The sequence below is a fragment of the Chiloscyllium plagiosum genome, chromosome 37 (genome assembly GCF_004010195.1).
Source record: "Chiloscyllium plagiosum isolate BGI_BamShark_2017 chromosome 37, ASM401019v2, whole genome shotgun sequence".
Taxonomy (NCBI): domain Eukaryota; kingdom Metazoa; phylum Chordata; class Chondrichthyes; order Orectolobiformes; family Hemiscylliidae; genus Chiloscyllium; species Chiloscyllium plagiosum.
The window spans coordinates 24,968,805-24,995,682 of NC_057746.1; the positions used below are offsets into that span (position 1 = coordinate 24,968,805).

The 26,878-nt window shown below is 43.1% G+C and overlaps 1 protein-coding gene and 1 long non-coding RNA gene across 9 annotated transcripts in view; one reads left to right on the top strand and one right to left on the bottom strand.

Moving 5' to 3' along the window:
- The window catches only part of LOC122541393, a 25,611-nt gene extending 24,301 nt beyond the window's left edge, over positions 1 to 1,310 (top strand). The window contains exon 3 of the long non-coding RNA XR_006309590.1: positions 1,254 to 1,310. This is a non-coding gene — a long non-coding RNA (uncharacterized LOC122541393). The remainder of the gene's footprint in view (positions 1 to 1,253) is intronic.
- The window catches only part of LOC122541389 (ras/Rap GTPase-activating protein SynGAP-like), a 516,506-nt gene that overhangs the window by 399,953 nt on the left and 89,675 nt on the right, over positions 1 to 26,878 (bottom strand). For 7 of the 8 annotated variants that reach the window (XR_006309588.1, XM_043678121.1, XM_043678120.1 and 4 more), the window contains exon 1: positions 23,293 to 23,473. The exons of the other annotated variant lie outside the window; for it this stretch is intronic. Coding sequence is in view for 6 of the 7 variants with exons in the window: in XM_043678121.1 (XP_043534056.1) it covers positions 23,293 to 23,458 (166 nt within the window). In the remaining variant the exon portion in view is untranslated. Of the gene's footprint in view, positions 1 to 23,292; positions 23,474 to 26,878 lie in introns of those variants that run through there. 8 annotated transcript variants of the gene reach the window in all.

Here is a 26,878-nt window from a genome sequence, read left to right on the forward strand (position 1 = left end):
CTTATCCCAGATTCAACCCTCCAACTTGGCACCACCCTCTTGAACTGTCCTACCTTACCATCTTCCTTCCCACCTTACTGCTCCACCCTCCACTTCGACCTATCAGCATCACTCGCCCCTCCCCCCCACCTTCATCTACTTATCGCATCCCTAGCTACCTTCCCCTCCCAGCCCTACCCCCTCCCATTTATCTTTCAGCCCCTTGGGGGCCCCTGCCCCCACGTTCCTGATGAAGAGCTTATGCTTAAAACGTCAGCTCTCTTGCTCCTTGGATGCTGCCTGACTGGCTGTGCTTTTCCAATGCCACACTTTTTGACTCTGATCTCCAGCATCTGCAGTCCTCACTTTCTCCTCCTTCATAACCAATTGTCTGTGATGCAAATTTAAAATAATTATGTACTTGAACCCCTTGGTCTCTCTGCTCTACAATACTACCCCAGGACCTTACCATTAATTGTCTAGGTCCTATCCTTGTTTGAAGTACCAAACTGCAATATCTCCTGTATTTGATCACCCGCTCTACAATGCCTGTGTCCAGTTTTCTTTTGGCCACTTTGTTTGTTTTGCTATCTTGTTCAAATGTCTCCATATCTCTTTGTTCAAATTTCAACATTTCCTAATTGGATGTTGCATAGTCGCTAGGTCTTTCCTGACCAGAAACTTTATTGACAACAGGCATCTCTATTTTGTTTTAAACTCCAGTTGGTATTCTTCTTTCAATTCCTTATTTTAATTATTTTCAATCTCCTGATAGAGGCTGGAACTGAACTAAGTGCTCGTTACTTTGCTTCCTCCTCTCTCTGAATTTACTTTGCTTACCCTTTTATTAAATTTAGGCCTCTTAATTTCCAATTCAAAAGTTATTTCCTTTTCCTTGTCTGCTTATTGGAATTCTATTTCTAACTGCATAATTTCTGTCTCATGTTCACGTTGTTCTAATTGCAGCTCAATCATTCCCAAATCTCGGAGTATCTGGCCTCCCTTGTATTTCCACCAATCATAAATACTGTGCTAGCACTTTAACAATCTCTGCCTCCTGAGTTTTTGCATGATCTACTACCTTAGCTTTCATTAAATCCAGTAAATCAATCAGGGAAACTTGCTCCATCGTTTAACTGCTTACAATGCAATCTCATACATAACATGAACACTTCTTTTTGTTCTTTCATCCTTTACCAATTACTAATACTATGTCCAATTTCATGTTTTCTATTCCCAAAATTCCCTCCTTGAACCCTCCAATTTTGTGACAGGACAGATGCACCGGAGGAAGATGATCATACTGCCCTACTCGGTTAGCCACAATACAAAGGTAAATGGCTTACTTTATCAAAACTGTCTTGAGAACGAGGCCTTAAAAAGAGATTTTTACTTAAAAAGAGATTTCTACAATAAAACCAAACTTATTCTTTCAACAAGCAACAAAATGTTTTGTTAACTAAGTTATTGCGTAGACATGCAGGAAACCTCTTCAATTTTAAGCATATATATTCAGCTACAGAGAGGATGAGACAATACAGCTATGCAGGGCAATTCAGAAAAATACAGAAAATCTCAAATTGGTCAAGAGTCCAAACTAAAAGGGTAGAATAAGATGATTTTCTCAGACTGCCTTCAGTTTCTTGTTGCCGAGATCATATTGCTGTTGTCCATAGTGCAATGGAAGGTCCTCAGTTTGGACGGCATATCAGGTAAACATAGGTCCCATAACTGAGTTTGCAATTCAGTTTTCCAAGTTTAGAAAAGGTCAGAAATAATGCTCCATTTAACTTTGTTTCTCAGTGCATGGATGGCAGCAACCTTTAAAGTCAAAAGCCAATACATTGGCACACCAATCATGCCGATTATCTTGCAAGGGATCATAGAATTCCTGGAATTCTATCAAGTACTCAGAAAATACTTCGCTGAGCTATGTCTTCAGCTGGTTTTCTTGAATGGTAATTTTATTCATTGAAAGAGAGAGGGTGGGAGAGAGAGAGAGAGAGAGAGAGGTCATTAAGCATCTGCTATCTCTCTCACAGGTTTTCTCGACTTTATTTTGTAAACAGCTGACAATCCTCAGTTATTTTGCGTTTTTGACTTCTTCATTCCAAGAGGTCACATGGTAAAACTTTTCAAATGAGGAATTGAACAATCCATTTTCTAATTCTCATATTCCATCGATATGAATGTGTTTTAATGTGGGAATAAAAATATTTCTTCTGTATTCAAAGGGCACTGAGTACAGAAAAATTCCTTCAATTCTCACAAGGCACAGTGACTGGACACAGAAACACTTATTCATTATTCAGAGGGCACTGAAACTGAAATTTTCCTTCAGTACTGAGGATGTGCAGTGAGTTGTATTTTTAAATTCATGTGCGCATTGCTGGTTGGCCCAGTATTTATTGTCCATTTCTAGTTACTCTTGAGAAGGTGGTAGTGAGCTGCCTGCTTGAACCACTGCAGACTATGTGCTTTAGGCAGACTCACAATGTTGTTATGGAGAGAATTTTAGGATTTTGACCTAGTGACACTGAATGAAAGGTGATACATTTCCAAATCAGGATGGTGAGTGGCTCAGAGAGGAACTTGCAGGTGCTGGCTTTCCCGAGCATCTGTCTGCCTTCTCCTTCGAGATAGTAGTGGCTGTGCGTGCAAATTGCTACCAAAGGACCTTATTGGATTTCTCCAGTGCATCTTGTAGGTGGCATGCCATGCTGCTACTGAGCATTGATGGTGGAGGGAGTGAATGTGTGTGGATGTGATTTCAATTAACAGGGCTCCTTGGTGGTGTTGAGCTTCTTGAGTGTTGGAACTGCACTCATCCAGGAAGTTTAGAGTATTCCTGACTTGTGGTGGACAGGCTATGGGGAGTCAGGAAGTGAGTCACTTGTTGCTGAATTCCTAGCCTCTGTCCTGCTTTTGTAGCCAGTATTTAAATGATTAGTCTTGTTCAAGTTCTCGACAATGATAACCTCCAGGGTGTGGATAGTGGAGAATTCAATGATGGTTACACCATTAAATATCTGGGGGCAATATTTAGATTCTCGAATATTAAATTGGTCATTGCCTGGCATTTGTGTGGTATGAATGTTTTTGCCACTTGTCAGTCCAAGCCGGGATATCGTCCAGGTGTTGCTGCATTTGGACATGACTGCTTCAGAAAAGAAAAAAATACCATAAGAGTCTTCACAATGGTGCTGAATCATTGCACAATCATCAATGAACATCCCCATTTTCTGACCTTAAGATGGAAGGGAGGTCATTGATGAAGCAGCTGAAGATGTTTGGGTCTAGGATATTGCTGTGAGGAACTCATGTAGAGATGTGCTAGAGCTGAGATAAGTGATCTCCAACAACCAGAACCAACTTTCTTTGTGTGAGGTATGATTCCATTCGGGTACAGTTACAGCCTTTCACTACTTATGGAGCATAATGATAAGCTATAGAAACAACCATTCAGAGTATAGAATCACAAGGGAAGAGATATAGAGCACACTGACAGAGCTGCGGACTGACAAGTCTCCTGATCCAGATGGACTTCATCCTTGGGCATAAAAGATGTTGTTAATAAGATAGAAGATATGTTGGTATTAATAATGCATACTTCCCTAGATTCAGGGAATGACTCCATCAGAATGGAAAGGAGCAAATATATATCCCTTCTATTCAAGAAGGGAGGAAGGCAGAAGACAGGAAACTATAGGCCATTTGCCTTAACATCTGTCACGGGAAAGATGTTAAAATGAATCATTGAAGAGATTACAGCTGGACAAGGTCATTGGGAAAATTCAGCACAGTTTCATCAAAGGGAAATCATGTCATGAAATCATTAGGAGGAAAAGTATACTGGCTAAATACAGAGATGACTCGAGAATGGGTTGGAAAGAATGTTGTGAAGGAGGCAGAAGGAGTTTGAAAATTGGATAGGTTGAGTGAATTGGCAAAAATCTGGAAGGTGGAACATCATGTTGAAAAGTACACAATTGTTAACTTTGGCAGCAAGAATGAGAAAAAATATTACTTAAACGGAGCACCACTGCAGAATAAAAGCAAAATACTGTGGCTGCTGGAAATCTGAAACAAACTCAGAGAACGCTGAAACAACTCAGCAAGTCTGGCAGCACCTTGGAGAGAGAGAAATTGAACTAGCATTTCGAGTCTTTCAGAATGGTTAAAGGGAGATTTTGTTTTCTCTAAGAGAAATTGAACATCGACAAGAAGTTATGCTTGAGTTGCACAGGCTTTGGTGAGACCACATCTGGTGTGCAGTTTTGGTTTTCTTATTTGTAGAAGATAAATGAGATCAGAAGCAGTGCAGAGGAGATTTACTAGATTGATTCGATTTGTTTTATTATTGTCACATATTGCTAAGTACAGTGAAAAGTTTTGTTTTACATGCAGATTGTAACATACAAAGACACAAAGATTGTCACCTTGAATGACCGGATTTTACATGAACATACAAAGTACAAGCACAAGTACATTCAGACGGCAAACCACCCTGCCATTCAATAACATGAGGGATGATCAATTTATGTTTCAAATCCCACATTCTCCTTTACCCTGAACAAAAATCTACCCAGCTCCTCTTTAGAAATGTTCAAAAATGTCACCTCCATTTCTTCTGAGGCAGAGAGTTGCAAGGCTACAAACCTCTCAGAGAAAGACGACACAGTGACTGTGTACAGAAACACTCTTTCTACTCAGAGGGCGTAGTAACAGAGTACAGCAAATTGCAACACTATATTCAAAAGGTCATGGTTCCAGAAACAGTCCTGCAATACTCACGCACCTGGCTGAAGACAGACACACTTGGTCACCATGTACAGGCACGAGGCAGAGGGTACAAAACATGACTTCAAGGGGGCAAACTAAGTATGTGAAACTGACACCACAACTCACAGGTCTCAAACTTGTATGCAGCAGAATTTCAGGTCAACTTGGTCACCATGTACAGGCACGAGGCAGAGGGTACAAAACATGACTTCAAGGGGGCAAACTAAGTATGTGAAACTGACACCACAACTCACAGGTGACACAGTGACTGGGTACAGAAACACGCCTTCAATACTCAGAGGGGTCAGTGACTGGGTACAGAAACACTTCTTGCAGACAAGCATATTCCAAGATCCATGACCATGTGCTGAGGGATGCACTAAAGCTTGAGGTAGCTGCTGCCAAGGCGCAGTGGGGAAAGACCACCATTTAAGGTCTTTCTGCCAAAGTTAAATGGAGTTTAGTTCAGTTATCGGACCCTCCCTGTGCTTCAAATATAGGTAAATATAGTCTTGTAGAAGCAAGAAATACCTTGAGCATCCAAAGGAAACCTATGCAGACACAGGGAAAATGTGCAAACTCCACACAGTCACCAAGGCTGAAATCAAACCTGGATCCCTGGCGCTGTGAGGCAGCAGTGCTAACCACTGAGCTATCATGCCATACAGAAACACTCTTTCAGTACTCAGAGGGCACAGTGATGGGTACAGAAACCCTCCTTTAATATGCTGGAGGCACAGTGAATGGGTACAGAAACAAACACTGCTTCAGCACTCAGTTCTGGCAACAGAAAGATACCTGAATCACAAAGCGGGAACAGTAAACAAACACTACTTCAACATTGACAGGGACCTGAAACACTTCGCCAGTACTCAGTGGGCACAGTGACTGGGTGCAGAAACACTCCGCCAGTACTCAGTGGGCACAGTGACTGGGTGCAGAAACACTTCGCCAGTACTCAGTGGGCACAGTGACTGGGTGCAGAAACACTCCGTCAGTATTCAAAGGCACGGTAAGACCCACAAACAACAATGCCACTGGTAACCAGAACATAACACTGTAAACACAGCAGCAGAAGTAGGCCACAAGTTCCAGGTTGCCATCCTGAAAATGCCCCTGCCATCCCAAATTTCTGTCTTAGTCAGCCAAGCCTACATCCATGCTAATATATTTCCTCCAAAACCACAGGCTCTTACCTTAATCAGCTGTCTAATGAGCGGTATCTTATCAAATGCCTTTTCGAAATCAAAGTATATATGTTCTTCTTGTTAACTTCATAGAGAACTCTGATAAATTTGTCAGGCATGATTTCCTCTTTATGAAGGTGGCTCTGCTTAATCATATTATGTATTTCTTAGTGCTCTCCTATTACATCCTTTATAATGAAGTCAACATTTTCCAAAAGACAGGTGTTAAGTGAACTGGCCTATAGTTATCTGTTTTTTGACTCCTGCTTCTGCTGAATAAAGGTGTTCCATTGACAGTTATCCAATCTTTTGGTACTTTCCCAGAAGCTAAGGATTCTTAGATGATTACTACCAGTACATCCATGATCTCTGTAGTTCTGATTTGATTTATTGTTGTCATGTGTACAGAGCTACAGTGAAAAACTTTGTTTTGCATGCAGTATAGGCAGATCATACCATACAAAGTACATAAGGGTAACAGAACAGAGTGATGAATACAATGTTAGGGCTGCAGAGAAGGTGCACAAAGAGAGAGGTCAACATTAAATTTGAGAAGCCCATTCAGAAGTCTAATTACAGCAGGGAAGAAGCTGTTCTTGAATCTGTCAGTATGTGTGTTTAAGCTTTTGTATCTTCTGCTTGATGGAAAAGGTTGGAAGAAATTAGAACCGGGCTGGGAGGGTCTTTGATGATGTTGGCTGCCTTTCCAAGGCAGTGAGAAGTACAGATGGAGTGAGCGGGTGGCTTGCCTGATGGATTGGGCTGTGTTCACAACTTTCTGTAGTTACTTCCTTACGAATGAGGATGTAACCCATTGGGTTCGAGCTTTGTTGTCTTCTAGCCATATTTGTCTCTCTAGTACTTTTGCTCTAGTGACTGCCATTATTTTTATTTGCTCCCCCCCCCCCCCCCCGATTACTTAGCATTTTCAGAATGCCATCAGTGTCATCCATTGTGACGGTTGATGCAAAATATTTCCTCTGCCATCCCCTGGTTCTCCATTATTGTTCACTAAGGGATTGATGTTTACTTGATGTTTCTCTTAATCTTTTAAATATATTTAAAGGAAGATCCTCTCTGTTTTTACACTTATTGCTAGTAGCCTTCATCGTTTATTTTCTCCCTCTTTATTGCCTTTTGATCATCATCTGTTTGTTTTTAAAACTTTCCTAATCCTTTGGCTGATCACTTTTTTTTATAGCAGATTGTACATTTTTTTCTTTCAATTTGATACTATCCTTAATTTCCTTGATTAATCATGGTCAGTTTATTCCTTTCCTAAAATCCTTCTGCATGTGATATATCTTTGCTGTGGGTCATAAATTATTTTCTTAAACATCTGCCATTGATCCCATACCATCTTTTCTCTTTCTCAGAACACTCCAGCCAATCCTGTCTTCATCTTTATGTAATTACCCTTAGTTATGTTTAGTACAGTTGTTCCGACTCAACTTTCTCACTTTCACTGTTTCCTGGGAGTGTTTACTCTAAGATCAGCCTGATCCCTGGATGGATCCACGACATACTGTTCTAAGATTCTTCCTTGTGGCTATCTCTGCCAATCTGACTATCCCAATTGACATGAAAATTAAAGTCACCGATGGCTAATATAATGCCTTGATTTACAAGATCATCTGATCCATTCCTCTTCTGACAGAACAGCTACTGTTCAGAAGCTTGTAGACCTTCCTACCAGTTTACTTCCCATTGTTATTTCTTATTTCGACTCATGAATTTGACATAATCTGATCTAAGATCATTTATTGCTATTTATTTCACACAATACTAACAAAGCTACCCCACCAACTTTTCCTTCCTGCCTTTAATTTTAAAAAAAGTACATACCTTGAAGATTTAGTTGCCATCTTTGATATCTTTGTCACCCTTAACCATAATGCGTGTAAAATCATACACATTAACCTCCATTTGAGCCGTTAATTTATTTATTGTGTTTCAAATACTGTGTGCATTTAAGAAGAGAACCATTTTGCCGTTTTACCATTTTTTGTGCCTATCCTGCTGTTTGCTGCTCTTTAATGAACTTGGACACTCTCCTGTCCTATCCCAATCTAGGTGTGACTATCAAAACAGTTACCCTGGAATGTCACCATATCATGTTGCTTTCGTAAGCCGACATTTCCCCGCTTCCGAGCTCTTGCACCCTCCCACAATTAAGTTAAATGGATGGTGGATTCCATGTGTTTCAGGCACTGGGCGTAGAGTGATAGAGATGTACAACATGGAAACAGACCCTTCGGTCCAACTCATCCATGCCGACCAGATATCCTAAACTAATCAAGTCCCATTTGCCAGCACTTGGCCCATATCCCTCTAAACCCTTCCTTTTCATATACCCATCCAGATGCCTTTTAAGTGTCGTAATTGTATCAGCCTCCACCCTTCCTCTGGCAACTCATTCCATACACGTACCACCCTCTGAGTGAAAACATTGCTCCTTAGATCCCTTTTAAATCTTTCCCCTCTAAGTCTAAATCTATGCCCTCTAGTTTTGGACTCCCCCATCCCAGGGAAAATACCTTGTCTATTTACTTTATCCATGCACCTCATGATTTCATAAAGATCTAGAAGGTCACCGTTCAGCCTCTGATGCTCCAGGGAAAACAGCCCCAGCCTATTCAACCTCTCCATATAGCTCAAGTCCTCCAACCCTGGCAAAATCCAAATAAAACCTTTCTAAACTCTTTCAAGTTTCACAACATCCTTCCGATAAGAGGGAGACCGGAAGTGTACACAATATTCCAAAAGTGGCCGAACGAATGTCCTGTGCAGCAGCAAAATAACCTCCCAACTCCAATACTCAATGCTTTGACCACTAAAGGAAAGCATACCAAACACCTTCTTCGCTATCCTATTTACCTGCGATGCCACTTGCAAGAAACTATGAATTTGCACTCCAAGGTCTCTTTGTTCAGCAAAGAGGACCTCCCCAGAACCTTACAATTATGTGTATAAGTTCTGCCCTGATTTGTCTTTCCAAAATGTAGCACCTCACATTTATCTAAATTAAACTCCATCTGCCATCCCTCAATCAAGATTGGCCCATCTGATCAAGATCTTGTTGTACTCTGAGGTAACCTTCTTCGCTGGTCAATATAACTCCAATTTTGGTGTCACTTGCAAACTTACTAACTATACCTCCTATATTCACATCCAAAACAGTTATATAAACGACGAAAAGCTGTGGACCCAGCACTGATCCCTGTGACACACCACTGGTCATAGGCCTCCAGTCTGAAAGGCAACCCTCCACCACCACCTTATGTCTTATACCATCAAGCCAGTTCTGTGTTCAAATGGCTAGTGCTCTGTATTCCATGTGATCCTACTTTGCTAACCAGTCTACCATGAGGACAAGTCAATTTAAAAATAGTAGTGATAGATGTAAAAATAGTAATGATGAATGCCTGGCTGAGGAGGTGGTGCAGGAGAGAAGAATTCACATTTCTGGATCATTGGAATCTCTTCAGGGGTAGAGGTAACCTGTATAAGAAGGGAGGATTACACCTGAATTGGAAGGGGCCTAATTGGCTGAGAGATTTGCGACAGCTGCCTGGAGGATTTAAACACGTAAGGGTGGGGGGTGCGACCAAGGGAGATAGTGAGGAAAGAGATCAGTTTGAGACTGGTACACTTGAGAAAAGGAGTAAAGCAGGGCAGGCAGAGAACAAGGTAGGTAAATTAGACTGCATTTATTTGAATGGGAGGTAAGGCAGATGGAATGAGGGCATGTTTGGGAACATGGGACTGGGTTATCATAGCAATTACAGAGACGTGGCTCAGGGATGGACAGGAAAGGGTAGAGGTGCTATAGGAAGGATAGAAAGGGGGCAGGAGAGGAGGCTGACTAGAGTTTTTGTTTGGGGATAACATTACAGCTGTACTGAAGGAGAATTTTTCTTGGAACGTAATTTTGGGTGGAACTGAGCAATAAGAAAGGGATGATCACCTTATTGTAATTGTACGATGGACACCGCCCCCCTCCCCCAAATAGTCAGCAGGAAATTGAAAAACAAATTTGGAAGGAGATCTCAGTTATCTGTAGGAATAATAGGGTGGTTATGGCAGGATTTTAACTTTCCGAACGTAGACTGGGACTGTCATAATGTTAAGGGCTTGGATGGAAAGGAATTTGTTAAGTGTGTACAAGAAAGATTTCTGATTTAATAGGTGGATGTACCTAGTAGACAAGATGCAAAATCTGACCTGCTCTTAAGGAATAAGGCAGGGCAGGTCACTGAGGTGTCAGTGGGGAGCACTTTGGGGCCAGTGACCATAATTCTATTCATTTTAGTTTTAAAATAGTGATGGAAAAGGATAGACTGGATCGCAGAGTTAAAGTTCTAAATTGGAGGAAGGTTAATTTTGACAGCATTAGTCAAAAATGTTTAAAAGTTCATGGTGGGTGGATATTCGCAGGTAAAGGGACAGTTGGAAAATGAGAAGCCTTCAAAAATATGACAACGAGAGTCCAGAGATAGAATGTTCTTGTTAGGGTGAAGAGCAAGGCTTGCAGGTGTAGGGAATGCTGGTTGACTAGAGAAATTGAGGGTTTGGTTAAGACTAAAAAGGAAGCATATGTCAAATATAGACAGCAGAGATAAGTGAATCCCGAGAAGAGGATAAAGCTAGTGGGAGTATACTTAAGAGGGAAATCAGGAGAGCAAAAAGGGACATGAGATAGCTTTGGCAAACTGGTTTCAGGAGAATCCAAAGGGATTCTACAAATACATTAAGGACAAAAGGGTAACTGGGGAGAGAATAGGGCTCCTTAAAGATGAGCAAGGCCGCCTGTATGTGGAACCGCAGCAGATACTAAATGAGAATTTTGCTTCATGTTTACTGTGGAGAAGGATATGGAAGATAGAGGACGTGGGGAAATAAATAACGACATCTTAAAAAATGCCCATATTATAGAGGAGATGGTGTTGGATGTCTTAAAATGCATAAAGGTAGATAAATCCCTGGGACCTGATTGAGTGTACCTTAGAACTCTGCAGGAAGCTAGGGAAGTGATTGCTTAGGCCCCTTGCTGAGATATTTGTACCATCGATAACCACAGGTGAGGTGCCTGAAGACTGGAGGTAAACTAACATGGTACCACTATTTAAGAAAGGTGGTAAGGAAAAGCCAGGGAACTATAGACTACTGAGTCTGGGCAAGTTGGTGGAGGGAATTCCTGAGGGACATGATTTACATGTATTCGGAAAGGCAAGGACTGATCAGGGATAGTCAACATGGCTTTGTGCATGGGAAATCGTATTTCACTAACTTGATTGAGATTTTTGAAGAGGATTGATAACAGTGGACGTGCTCTATATGGACTTCAATAAGGTTTTCGAAATGAAGTGTTCCTCATGGTAGATTGGTTAGCAAGGTTTGATCACATGGAATACAGGGAGAATTAGCCATTTGGATGCACCGGCTCAAAGACAGAAGACAGAGGGTGCTGTTCGAGTGTTCCCTTTCAGACTGCAGGCCTGTGACCAGCAGTAGGCCACAAGGATTGTGCTGGGTCCACTGCTTTTTGTCATTTATATAAATGATTTGGATGTGAACATGGGAGATATGGTTAATATGTTTGCAGATGACATCAAAATTGGAGGTGTAGCTGACAGCAAAGAAGGTTACCTTGGAGTGCAAAGGGTTCTTGTTCAGTTAGGCCAATGGGCCAAGGAGTGGCAGATGGAGTTTTATTTAGATAAATGTAAGGTACTGCATTTTGGAAAGGCAAATCAGAGTAGAATTTAAACACTTAGTAGTAAAGTCCTGGGGAGTGTTGCTGAACATAGAGACCTTGGAGTGCAGGTTCACAGTTCCTTGAAAGTGGACTCGTAGGTAGACAGGATAGTGAAAAAGGCGCTTGTTATGCTTGCATTTATTGGTTAGTGCATTATGTGTTGGGAGTGCAGAGGTCATATTGGAGCTGTATAGGACATTGGTTAAACCACTTTTGGAATACTGCTTGCAATTCTGTTCACCCTGCTATTGGAATGACATTGTAAAACTTGAAAGGATTCAGAAAAGATTTACAAGGACGCTGCCAGGGTTGGAGAGTTTGAGCTCGAGGGAGAGGTTGAATAGACAGGGGCTATTTTCCCTGAAGCGTTGGAAGCTGAGGGGTGACCATATTGAGGTTTATAAAATCATGATATGCACTGATAAGGTGAATAGACAAGGTCTTTTCCCCAGGGTGGGGGAGTCCAGAACTAGAGGGTATAGGTTAAGGTGAGAGGGGAAAGATTGAAAAGGGACATAAGAGGCAACTTTTTCATGCAGAGGATGGTGCGTATATGGAATTAGCTGCCAGGGGAGTGGTGGGAGCTGATACGATTACAACATTTAAAAGGCATCCAGATAGGTATATGAATAGGAAAGGTTTAAGAGGGATATGGGCCAAATGCTGACAAATGGGACTAGATTAAGTTAGGATACCTGGTCAGCATGGATGAGTTGGACCAGAGGGTCTATTTCCATGGTGTATATTTCTAAGACTCTAATTATAATACAACATGGCTGTGGGTGGAGACCTTTGGAGCCTGAAATAATGTAATAGAGGATGGATAAAGTCCAGCCCTGTTGACCAGAATGTGCAAGCCAGGCAACTTAAAAAATAAAGTTAGTGGAGGGGAGAGCATTGTCAATCAATTGTGAAACTGTAAGCCCCAAGGACCTGCACACTATTCACAGGGAGTTCAATAATCTCACAGGAGTTGTCCAAGTCAGTAAGCATATCTATAAATGTTATATTCCACTAACTACTGCACTTCCTAAGACTCTACTTGATACCCTGAACATCCCATCACTTACTTAACCAACAATTTCTCACTATCAGAAGTTCTGTCTAAGTTGATATGCCTCACTGTGCCCTTACAGCTGCCAGTCTCATAACCCATATCTCACACACACTGCCAGCTGTGTAACCTTAACAAGTCACATAAACCGTATGCATTGCACCAACCTCACTGACCTCTGTCCTCTCTCACATGAAAGACTTGTATTTATATGGCACGTTTCTCAACCATGGGAGGACTTTACATCCAATGACGTACTTTTGAAATGCAATCAATACTGTGATATAGAAAATGCAGAAGTCAATTAATGCACAGCAGATAGCGGTGTGCCAGTGATTTAAGGAATCTTTATTTTTGCACTGTTGATTGAGGGATGAATATTGATCAGGAGACCTGGCTCTTCTTTGAAATGATATTAAGGAAGTGTCTACCCCTAGCTCAGAGGGCAGATAGTTTTCAGAAAAATGACCACACTTCTGTCAGAACAGCACTTCCTCAGTGTTGTGCTAGTGTGTCAGCCAGGATTGTCGGTGCTAGAGTGCAGGGCTGCAATCACAGCCCATGACCTCTCGATGCAGAGGACAGGATGCTGCATCCTAAGCCACAGCTGGCACCTTTAGGAGACAAGATGACAAGTCATTGAAGGTGGCAGGAGCTAACCATAGTTGTGTAGAATGCTGCTGTCTATACTTAAATCTACAGATGAAACTATTCTTATCCTCACCTAATCCAATCTATCAGGTGAACACAGTGGCATAGTGGCAATGACGCTGGACTTGTAATCCAAAGACACAGGCTAATGCTCTGGGGATACGTGTTCAAACCCTACTTTGACATGGTGAAATTTGAATTTGATTAATAATTTTAGAAGTTGAAGGCTCACCTTTGCAATGGTTATCATGGATTTAAAAAAAAAACTCACAAACATCTGGCTTTTACAAGTCCTCTCGGGAAGGCAATTTGCCATCCTTACCCATTTTGCCATTATCCCGGAATCTCCTCTTCTTTACAAGGTACACAGAGTGGGAATTATTCTCCTCACCAGTTTCCTTTATCAAGCAACTGCAAGCTAATGGTGAGAGAGGAGCTGAAAGCATAGGGAGACTCTGCTGACAAAGCAAGTCTCTTACTCTAACTCACACCCCGCAGATTTGCCAGGGCAGTCTAGAGGTGGAATCAGCCTGAGACAGGGTCACAATTGACCCACGATGTTTTCAGAGAAGCGACCTCAGTGGGGTGACATGCCAAAAGAGGTCGGTGTTCAAATATGACCATAGAAACACAAGGAACAGCAGCACGTTGGAATGGACAGCATCCATCCACCCAGCCTCTGCCAGTGTGACCCTTACAGCTGCTAGGCAGTGAAGTCAGTCCAGTCACCTGTGCCAAGGTGGTGGAACAGTTCAAAGAGGTCTCCCTAAGAAGCAGTGCTGTTATCAGTGCATTAGGGCTATTTAGGGGATGCTGGTGGAACTTTAAACACACTGGAGGAAGTGTGCAAGGGCACCGAGCTGACTTTTCTAGTTGTGGAACGTTTGATGGTTTGACTTATAAAGTGACTGGAACTCATATGTTTTGTGGTGGTGTATATTTCAGCATTACATCCAAGAGGAACCACAGAAATATTATGGAGCAGAATGGTTCAATAAACAATGCTATGGAGGGAAGGGAAAAGAGCAGAATCTTTCGCAGATGTTGGGAGTCGTAAGGGTTGGGCCAGAAGTGCGCTATCCGTCCTTCCTCTTGGTCCAAGAACTGGGTGCTGCAAATAGTATTATACCTGACAACTCAGTCAGGTCAACTCAACCAAGTGCAGTTCCAACAACACCCAAGAGGTGTGACACCATCCAGGACAAAGCAGCCCCTCTGATCGGCTATCCACTCACTATCTTTTATGTTCACTCCCTCCACCAACAACTGCAGTGTGTGCCTTCAACAAGATGCACGGCAGCAAAGTTTCTTCAACAGTACCTTCCAAACCCATTACCTCGGTCACTTTGAAATCAAGGGCAACAGACACATGGAACACCATCACCTGCAAGTTCCCTCAAGGTCACTGACCATCTTGATTTGGAAATATATCATCCCTCCTTCAGATAGTAGTTGGGATGCGAAAACTGCTATCGCAAAGAGTGGCTGAGTTGAAATAGCAGAAACACCTTTATAAGGGGAAGCTAGATAAGTATGTGAAAGAAGATGGAATCGAAAAGATGCAGAATTATGGAACCATTAAAGCAAATGAAAAGGCCAATCAACCTATCATGTTGTTGCTGGATCCTCCAATTCACACACTGCAGCTCCACTATTCTCTACCAACTCTCTGCACATTCCTTCTCTTAAGAGATTTAGAATCTTTGGAAAATGAATAAGTATTTATGTCACTGAAGGAGGCCAACTGCCCATTGTGTTCGCAGTCACACTTCACCTGATGAACGAGCAGCGCTCTGAAAACTTGTGATTTCAAATAAACCTGTTGGACTATCACCTGGTGTTGTGTGACTTCTGACTTTGTTCACCCCAGTCCGACATTGGTGCCTCCACATCGTTGTCTTAGTGAAATTGAACCACTCAGCCTAATCTCATTTTCCCACACTTAGTCCATCTCTCTCTCTCCAAGTTACAGAGCCTCAGGTGCATTTCCTTTGGCCTCCATCATCCTATCAGACCATGACTGGAGAACCCCCACCACCGTCTGGGTAAAGGAACTTTACCCCATCTCCCATCTACTTTAACTCAATTGCCCCTCACCACTTATACCTTTGGGAAATAGCTTCTTCCCGTCCGCTCTACCCAAATCTGTTGCAATGTTTTACCACCTGAAACAAGTCTTCCCTCAGCCTCCTGCATTAAGCAGAGGGGTGTGATGCAGGAAAGGGTGGTAAGGACTAATTGGTTTTAGTCATCGGCTTCTGACAGGTTGCACATTCTACACCAAGATTCTTGGCTGGATGGGGAATATATTGAGGCACAATGGTTTCTGTGATGACCCATTGGCCATGGAAGCCTCTGGACAGTTTTGTTTAAATGCTGTGTTCCAATGGTGTCATTGAAGGGAAGGCAAGCCAGATGAGGAACTAGATCCAACAGGATGAAAGACGTGGAATCAGGAGAGATGCGTAGGTACTGGAAACATACAGAGGTCAGAAGGGGTGGTTTGAGAAGCACCATATGAAATCAACTGTGAATGACCTAGGTCTAATGATGAGCTCATTCCCCTTCCTTGTGGACTGACAACAACATTACGTGCACCCTTTCTCTGCACTCCTATCTGTAGGGTAGAGGTGAAGATGCCATTGTCCTACTGGACCATTACTCTGCTGTCTGTCAGAGAGCAACAGAGCAAGAGCACAAAATGACTGGTGGTGATTTAGATTACATTACTTACAGTGTGGAAACAGGCCCTTCGGCCCAACAAGTCCACACCGACCCGCCGAAGCGTAACCCACCCAGACCCATTCCCCTACATTTACCCCTTCACCTAACACTACGGGCAATTTAGCATGGCCAATTCACCTGACCTGCACATTTTGGATTGTGGGAGGAAACCGGAGTACCCGGAGGAAACCCACGCAGACACGGGGAGAATGTGCAAACTCCACACAGTCAGTCGCCTGAGGCGGGAATTGAACCTGGGTCTCTGGCACTGTGAGGCAGCAGTGCTAACCACTGTGCCACCATGCCGCCCACAAGGAAGAAGCTGAGAAAGAGACTCCTCTATGGTAATCTTAGCTGGGTATGCAGAATTTAACTCATGCTGTTTGCATAACTCACAAACCAGCCACCCAGCCGATCTGATTTTAAACTGTGAGGCAGCAGTGCTAACCACTGTGCCACCATGCCACCCACAAGGAAGAAGCTGAGAAAAAGACTCCTCCATGGTAATCTTAGCTGGGTATGCAGAATTGAACTCATGCTGTTTGCATAACTCACAAACCAGCCACCCAGCCGATCTGATTTTAACCTCAACTCTACATTCCTTCATACTGCCCCTGATAATATTTCATCCCCTCAGTCATCAGATACTCAACTTGAGAGGAAATAATGTCTCCTCATTTCTGTTTTAAATGGGCACCCCCTTATTTTTTTTAACTATGACCTCCTAGTTCTAGATTATCCCACAAGAGGAGACATCCTCTGCACATTCACCTGGTGAAGTGCCCTCAGGATCTTATGTGTTTCTATTAAGTCACCTCTGACTCTCCTAAACTTCAGAGTAGACAGGCTTAGCCTGTTTAGCCTTTCTTCATAAGGCAATCAGTTATTTCAGCTATTAGTCTCATAAACTTTTTTGGAAATGCTTCCAATGCATTAACATCCTTCTGTGAGTACGGTAACCAGTACTATACAGTAGTCCAGATGCAGTCTCACCAATACCTTGTATAATTGAAGCATACCTCCCTCCTCTTGCATTCAAATCCCCTCACAATAACACAATATTTTATTAGTTTTACTGATTATTTGCTGTACCTACTTACTAACCTTTAGTGATTCCTGTATTAGAACACCCAGATCTCTCTGCATCTGGGACCTTGATCAGATGGCCAAAGGACTGAGGAGTGACAGATGGAGTTTAATTTAGATAAATATGAGATGGTGCATTTTGGTAACATGAAACAGAGCAGAACTTACAGAGTTAATGGTAGGGTCCTGGCGAATGTTGGCAAATAAAGACCTGGGGTATACCCGCATAGTTCCTTGAAAGTGGAGTTGCTGATAGACAGGGTGGTGAAGGTGATGTTTGGCACGCCTACCTTCATTGGTCAGAACACTGAGTAGAGCAGGAATGTCATGTTGCGGATGTAGAGGACATTAGCGAGGCCACTTTTGGAATACTGTGTACAATTCTGGTTGTCCTCCTAAAAGAAGGATGTTGTGAAACTTGAGAGGGTGCAGAAAAGATTCACAAAGATGTTGTCAGGGTTGGAGGGTTTGAGTTATAGGGAGAGGCTGAACAGGCTGGGGCTTTTCTCCCTGTACTGTCGGAGACTGAGGGGTGACCTTATAGAGATTTATAAAATCATCAGGTGTATAGATAGGGTGAATAGCCAAGGTCTTTTTCCTAAGGTGGGGGAATCCAAAACTATAGGGTGTAGGTTTAAGGCAAGAGGTGAAAGATTTAAAAAGGACCTGAGATGGCATGGAATGAGCTGCCAGAGGAAATGTTGGAAGCTAGTACAATTACAGCATTTAAAAGGCACTTGGATGGGGCGGCACGGTGGCTCGGTGGTTAGCACGGCTGCCTCACAGCGCCACGCACTCAGGTTCAATTCCAGCCTCAGGTGACTGTCTGTGTGGAGTTTGCACATTCTCCCCGTGTCTGCGTGGGTTTCCTCCCATAGTCCAAAGACTTGCAGGTTAGACAAATTGGCCGTGCTAAATTGCCCATCGTGTTCAGGGATGTGTAGGATAGGTGCATCATTCAGGGGGAATGGGTTTGGGTATGTTATTCTTCGGAAGGCCGGTGTGGACTTGTTGGTCCGAAGGTCCTGTTTCCACACTGTAGGGATTATAATTTTTTCAAAAATGAGTGGGGGGCGGGGGGGTGGGGAGTGGTTTGAGAGAGCTATAGGCCAAACGTTAGCAAGTGGGACTAGGTCAGATCAGGATATCTGGTCTGCGCTGATGAGTTGGACCAAAGGATCTGTTTCCATGTTGTTTGACTCTCACCATTGAGATAAGATTGTGGGAATGTTCACTTAAGGTTGGAAATGTTCAGCACCATCCTTAGCTACTAGGCTTCCTGTGGCATCCTGAAACAAGTTTTGAACAGCATCTCGGCTCAGGCAGACAAGCAGCAAATAACATTGGCACTGCACTAGTGCCAGGCAAAGAGCAGCTGTAACAGGAGAAAATGGCCCAGCATCTGAAGTGGGTTGAAGTGGAATTTCTGGGAGTGGGGTGAGTCCTGGTAACAGACTATCGGAGAGATGTAATGAAACTTTTAACATCTCAACTAAAAACAAAATGCATTACATTTTTCACACTCAAAGTGTCCACCTCAACTTTCTGTCATGTAATCCTTCAAAAATATTCATGTTACAGAGATCCTTCTTGGATAAGGAACATGACAGTCTATAAGGGTAAACTGATCTTGGGCAGTACAGTTAGCACTGCTACCTCACTGCAACAGGGACCTGGGTTTGATTCCAGTCTCAGATAGCTGACTGTGTGCTTGCACATTCTCCCTGTGTACTGCTTGGGTTGCCTTTGGGTGCTCATTTTCCTCCCACAGTCCAAAGATGTGCAGGTTAGGTGAATTGGCCATGCTAAATTGCCCATAGTGTAGGCTAGATGCATATGTTAGGGGAAATGTTGATTAGATTAGATTAGAGTAATAGGGTTGGGGAATGGGTCTGGGTGGGATACTCTTCAGAGGGTTGTATGGACTTGTCAGGCCAAATGGCCTGTTTCCTTCACACTACAGGAATTCTATGACTCTTACTAACTAAAAATGGGTTACAAACTAGAATCTAATCAGGGTTCAGATGGTTTAAATACAGAATAATGGATATCTGGGAGTGAGTTACAGACTGGAATCTAATCGAGGGGTTCAGATGGTTTATGTATGGGTTGGTGAGAGTGAAGGAGTGATTGGAGAGACAGGTTATAATTACAGATGCTATCATGGCTATTTAAACAGCTCCTGGAGAACTCGTTCCCTCTGCGTACTCACTCGTGCATTTCTGTCCGTTCGGGATCCCTTCATCTTATATTGATTGTTTCAACATATTCAGTTGTTGCTCATTTCCGTTGAAGGGTACCCATATCAAACACCGGCTTAACTAACCTCGTTCCCAGGGAGCGATAACTGAGGCAGCTGTGACCACAGGAATTGAAGGGGGAGCAACCGCCCATGTACAATCATGTAACACAAATCGCCCGTCTACAATATCAATTCGTTTCTGTGCATCTGTGATATATGTGGAGATAACAATACAGGCGATTGATTACCAGAATAGTTCAGGCTCAGCCAAACCCCCCACCATTTTGGATACCAAAGGAATTTAAAATAAACACCCAGTCTCTCACTGCATTGACAAGACAGGGTTAACTGAGACGCTTACCTGCAGCCTCTCTGTTGCCTGCTGACTATTCTGTCATGGTGACACCGAGCCTCAGTCCCTGCTTCCATTCACCTCTCAATGTTGCTGACAACCCATCACTGACTGCCCAGTTCCCCTTCCCACCCTACACACACACACACACACACACAGACAGACCGCTTTCCCGCAGCGACTCACCGGCAACACCCCCCCTCCACACATCTCTCTTCTGGCTCTTCAACAGATCTGCCTCCGGCTTGACCAGCCGACCTCGATCTCAGCCCAGGCACTCAAAGGGGTCCCCTCGCTCAGGCCTGTCAAAATCCATCCCTGGGGCAGAAGCAAACGGATGGGGATGGTGTCGCTCACTTCTCTCTCTGCTCTCCCTCTCCTCTCCCCTCTCTCTCCACACACACACACTTCCCTCTTCAATGAGCAGTTCCACTCTCATCCAGCCAGGGAGAGAGAATTAGCCACACGAACATTCTCCCTCTCTCCTTCCTATGCCCCTCTCCTCCTAATTTTCCAATACCCCCCTCCCCCAAAAGGTTCTTTCTCAAAACCAAACAGAAAAACAAAAAGGTCAATATTCCTCTATCTTTTTTATTTCGGATTTAGCCAATTGGAAAGCTAACACTCAGGAACAGACACGTCCTTCTCTCTCTCTTTCTCGCTCTCCATGACAACCACAAGGTCCACAGTGGAGATCTTTTTAACCCGTGCTAGCACTGTCTTGATGTCAAGGGGAATGTAATGTCTTGCGTTCAGTTGATGGTATGACCTCTGACAATTGCCAGGCACTCACCTTGTTACCTGGTAACAGTGTCAAGCAGCCACCAATCTCCTCCAAATCCAAAGACAAGGATACCCGCAGTCAACTCTCATACCCATTCTCCCATGCTTGCTAAGTATTTAGCCCAGCCAGCAGTAGGCAGGGGAACATCAGAACTAGAGGCATGAGTCGGCCCCCACCAGCGTGCTCTCCCGTCCAATAAGATCATGGCTGCTCTGAGGGTGGCCAATTCCACTCCAATTTTCCTGCCAATATCCCCTATGACGCGCGGCCCCAAATATAACAGCAGCCTGTCCACATAACGACCTAGAGAACTGGACGCGAGTGAGAGCCACAGGTCACCTTGGTGCCTGGATGAATCCCTCAGTCTCTTAGCCATCGCCACATCCTCACACTCACCACGAGTTTCATCGGTGGCACTGAAACACATTAAAGCCACTCTCAGAATGGCTGAATTTATCGCTATTCATTCACAGAAGGTGGACTGGCTTGTCCATCCCTAATTACCCAGAGGAGAATTAATATTTCACATTGCTGTGGATATGGAGTCACATATAGGCCAGATTTGAAGGGCATTCCTTCCCTCAAGATGGGGGTTTTCAACAATGGTTTTACAGTCACCATTAGACTCTTAATTCCAGATTTTTTTTTATTGAATCCAAGTTCCACCATTTGCTGTGATAGAATTTGAAACCAGTTCCCCAGAACATCACCTGGGTCTTTAATCTAGTGATAATACCACGAGGCCTTCATTTCTCCAAATGCAAGATCTTATGTCCCTACAATGTCAGTCCACCTTATGGCCCAGGAAGGGACCAACAAGAACTGTGGAATTCCACCCCTGTGTATTATCCTTCTGTGAGTTTTTTTGAGGATTAAACCTAATTGTTTGTCTTCCTTTTCCTTTCACACTCTACTCTTTTGCTCCATCTTAATTCAATGTCCCTTCCTTACTTTTCATCAGCCTCACCCTAATTTTGTTGATTGGATTAGATTAGATTCCCCTACAGTGTGGAAACAGGCCCTTCAGACCAATAAGTCCACACCTATCCTCCAAAGAGTAACCCACTCAGACCCATTTCCCTCTGAATAATGCAGCTAACACCACGGGCAGTTTAGCACGGCCAATTCACCTAACCTTGCATATCTGTGGGAGGAAACCGGAGCACCTGGAGGAAACCCACGCAGACGCGGGGCAAATGTGTAAACTTCACACGGATAGTCGCCCGAGGCTGGAATTGAACTTGGGTCCCTGGCGCCGTGAGGTAGCAGTGCTAACCACTGAGCCACCATGCTGCCCTGTTGACTTACGTCCATATCCTTGGGTCTCCTCAGGTACCCTCAGGATTTCCTTCAAGTATGGTTGCCCATCTATGTTTGGACTGTGCCCATCTGCTGCCACCCCACCCCATTCACTAATACCAGAAGAGGCAGGACGGTTGGGGGAAAAAATCTAGGATTCTGTGAAAACTTATAGCAAGAGCATAGCCTTTCAGTCCATCAACCTCATGCTGGTTTTAATGATTCACATTATTTCCTCTCACTTCCTTTTCCCACCCCTTGCCATATGCTTGTCTCTATCTTGCTTCCACCCTCATGGTGCCCAGTGAGATTCCATCCTAAATGCATCACTGCCTTTCATCTCAACCATCCCATGTCAAGTTCCACATTCTGCAGGTGAACAGGCCTCTCCTGAAACCCTTGTGGACTTACTAACGGCTATCTTAAATTCATTCTCTGTGAGCATCACTAGCACAGCTGCCCATCATCAATTGGCCTAATATTAGGTGGCTACTCAATACTGAAGGCTGTTAGGAGTGAAGTACACCACTATTGGTCTGCAATCACATATAGTCCAGATTGAGTAGGGACAGCATTGATGAACCAGATGTAAATGATAACTGACATGTTTCTTTGTCGCTAATATGAACGCTAGCTTTGCATTTCAGTTTCATAATTAATTGACTTTAAATCCCACCAGTGGCCATGGTGGGATTTGAACCCACATTCCTAAATTATTAATCTGTTCCTCTGGATAATTAGTCCAGTGTGTCAATCACTATGCTACTGCTTCCCAGTATACACACTGGTGAAACTATTTTTCTATGTCCATACCACTTTCAGAATCTTGAAGACCACATCTTTCTGAAAGAAAAATAGCCTCATCCTGTTCAATCTTTCCAGGGGTGGTGGGGTGACCTTCCTCCCTCTGAGTCAGAAGTTCACACAGTGTTCCTCCCGAGAGAGAAAAGCATAAAATGCAGTGCAGTGCTGACAGAGCAAGTGCCGTGCTGTTGGAGGTGCTGTTTGTGGAGGACATGCTAAAACTCAATGACCTTATCCACCCTCAAGATACCATGGCTACTATTACAAAAGGTGGGGGGGAGAAAGGGTTTAGTAAGGGATTTCTTCACAGTCCTGGGGTCAATCTTAATTCATCAACCATCATCACAGTTAAAAACACACGCAAACATTATCACATTGCTGTTGGTGGGAGCTTGCTGTGTGTGAAATAGCAGCTGCGTTTCCTACATAACAGCAGTGCCTACATTTCATTGAATGGAAACCCCATTGATTGGATGCCCTCAGCTTGCAAAAAGGTGCCATACAAATGCAAGTCCTCCTTACATTTACCCTGCCAGTTCTGGTGTCAGCCTTGTGAATTGCTCTATTGCACCTTCTCCAAAGCCTCCTACCCTTGTTCAGTGGAGGTGTGCTTCCTTCTCGGCTCAGCCCTGCTCGTCGGAGGGGTATAGCGAGGGGCGGTGATTGCGAGGAAGGATCCGACTCCCGAGGAACCAGTCCGCGGTTGCTGCTCCTTCTCCTCCGCCGCTTCTCACGTACCAGTGAAGCGATGTTCATTTCAATTGCCCTCTCTGCAATTCCACAACGGCTGTTGAGCTGCTTCGTCCTGCTCTCTCTCCCTCTCTCTTTTTTATTATTATTCAGCTGGCATGTTGCCTAGCAACCCGTCTTCCCTGTTCTTTTTTTAAAACACCAATAGTGTTAACCTCTGAATTACCGCATGTGCTCTGGCAAACCTGCGAGTGACGTTACAAATAAGAGGAGGCCATTCAGCCCCTCTCAAGCTTGTTCCACTATTCAAAGAAATAAGAGTGCGATATGTATTTTAATTTCTTATCTATTTGCCTTGGTTACATAACATGAAGAAGTACTTCCTGATATCACAACAGAGCAACCTTGCTCCAAGGAATTATTGAAACCCCTGGCTCTGCATTCCATGACTATTAAATCCAGTGCCTATATCTCCATAGCACTGCAAATTGTTTTTCTTCAGGTACTCATCCATCTCTCTCTTGAAATCCATATTATCTCTGTCAACTCCTTTACTCAGCAGAACTGAGAATCTCTAGTCAGTGTACAGATGCTCCCAGGATGAGGGATGAAGAAACCCCTTTCAATGTGCAGTTATCTCCACGAGGGAGCAATACTAAGAAGCTCCACTTTGTATATGGTATCTCCACCAGGGAGAGACACTGAGAAACACAAGTTAGTGTACAGATATCTTCCTGAGAGAGGGGCAGAAACACCAGTCAGTGCACAGATATCTCCCTAAGAGAGGGGACTGAGAGACACCAGTCAATGTGCAGATATCTCCCTGTTAGAAAGTGACTAAGAGAGACCAGTCAGCATATAGGCGTCTTGCTGAGAGAAGGAACTGAAAGACTCAAGTTAGTGTACAGATATCTCTCTGAGAAAGAGAGGAGACTTCGAGATCCCAGTCAATTTCCAGATAACTCGCTGAGGGGTCTGAGAGTCAGGTCTGTGCTCAGATATCTTCCTGAAGGAGAGGGACTGAGAGCCCAGTCAGTGTATAGATTTCTTACTGAGGTGATTGAGAGACACTGGTCTGTGTAGATATCTCCATGAGAGAGGGATCTGAGAGACACCAGTCAGTATACATATATCTTACTGTGAAACAGGGGACTGAGACACTCCAGTGAGTGTTTAGGTATCCACTGAGTGGGAGGGGACTGAAAGATACCGGTCAGTGTACATATATCTCTTTTGTTGTAGGTCCTTGAAGACAGGAGTGGTGTGGTAGTGTTAGTTTTTCCTTTCATGACATTGTAGTGACATTTTTTCACTGTTGACCTGATAGAATTCATACATTTCCAGGCTGTGGTAAACCCATGTAATCACATATTCCTGGTGACATCTCACAATCCCCTAAATAACCAGAAGTTCTCCAAGGGACCAAATATTGTCAGCACAGATCAATCACATCATCCAAGACTAATCAGATATTCCCAGAATAATTACATAAGTCTATCCCCAAAGTAATCAAATCACCCCAGAGTAAATTTATATTCCGAAAGTAATCGTAGATTCCCAGAGTAATCTTATATTCACAGAATTATCACTCAAAGTAATCATTTCCACAGAATACTCACATATACTCAGAGTAATCACATATAACCACAGAGTAGGCAAACATTCCCAGACTAATCACATAACCAGAGAGGAATCTCTTAATTTCCTGAGTAATAATATCCCAAAGTGCTAAAGTAATCACATAAACTCACAGTAATCATGTGTAAATAGAGGAATACATAACCCTCAAGAAGAGTCATGTATCCTCCAAAGTAGTCACATACACCCTTTGAAATAAGACAGTCCCAGATTTATAAATTTCTCAGATTAATATTTCCAGAGTAATCACATGTCTGCAGAGTAATTACGTAACCCCAAAATAATTATATACCCCTCTGATAATTTTCCCGGAGCAATCATGTACACTCAGAGTAATCACATAACTTTTACTAATCACTGATTCCCAGAATTATCACAGACAGCAAGGAAAATCACATATCCTCACAGAATCATAGACTCCAAGAATAATCAATTTCCTTCGAGTAATCAAATATCTTCTGAATACTTACATATTTCCAGAGCATTCATGAATCTACAGAGTAATCACATAGAGAGTGTAATCTTATACACTCAGAGTAAATACAGAGTAATCACTTTTCTCCAGAGTAACCTCATACACATTTACATATGTCCAGAATAATCAGATATTCCCAGGGATGTTATATATCCCCATGGGAATCACACACTCAAAAAGTAATCACATTTTTCAGAATAATTACATATTCACAGGGTAAACATTTTCTCAGCATAATCACATATCCCAGAGTAATCATATATCTGCATGGTAATCACATATAGAAAGAGCAATTGCAAATCTGCAGAATACTCACATATACCAAGAATAATTATGTTTGACGAGAATAGTCAGTTGCCACTCAGGGCTGTAAATACACTTAAAATAATCACATATCCATGAGTAATTACATATACCGAGAGTAATTCCACAATCCCAGAATAATAACGTATCCACAGAGTTATTATAAATTTCTCAGAGCAATCACACATCCCATGAGTAATCGCACATGCCCAGAACAATTATATATTTTCAGATAATCACATATGTCACTCAATAATCATATAATCATAAAATATAACAAATCCCACAGAATAATTACACACACTCAGAGTAATCACATGCCCCCAGAGTAATCACATATCAGAGTAATCACTAATTTCCCAGAGTAATTGCGTATCTCTAAAGTAATCACATATCTCTCACAGTAATCACACATCATAGAGGCAAGCCCGTATCTTCGGGGGAATCAAATATCTCAGAGATTAGGCATATATCCCACAGAATAATCACCAGCAAGAACTATACATGTCTTGACAGTAACTTATTCTCCAGAGGAGTTACAATTTATCTCATAATAATCACATATCCCACAGGTTAATCATGTATTCAACAGAACAATCATGTTTTTGTATATCCCAAGGGGTCATTGTGAAAGTCATAGAGTCATAGAGACGTACAGCATGGAAACAGACCCTTTGGTCCAAACCATCCGTGCCGACAAGATATCCCAACCCAATCTAGTCCCACCTGCCAGCTCTCTCAAAACCCTTCCTATTCATATACCCATCCAAATGCCTTTTAAATGTTGCAATTGTGCCAGCCTCCACCATGTCCTCTGGCAGCTAATTCCATACACGTACCACTCTCTGTGTGAAACAGTTGCCCCTAAGGTCTCTTTTATATCTTTTCCCTCCTCACCTTAAACCTGTAGTCCTGGACTCCCCCACCCCAGGGAAAAGACTTTGTCTATTTATCCTATCCATGCCCCTCATGATTTTATAAACCTCGATAAGGTCACCCCTCAGCCTCCAACGCTCCAGGGAAAACAGCCCCAGCCTGTTCAGCCTCTCCCTGTAGCTCAGATCCTCCAA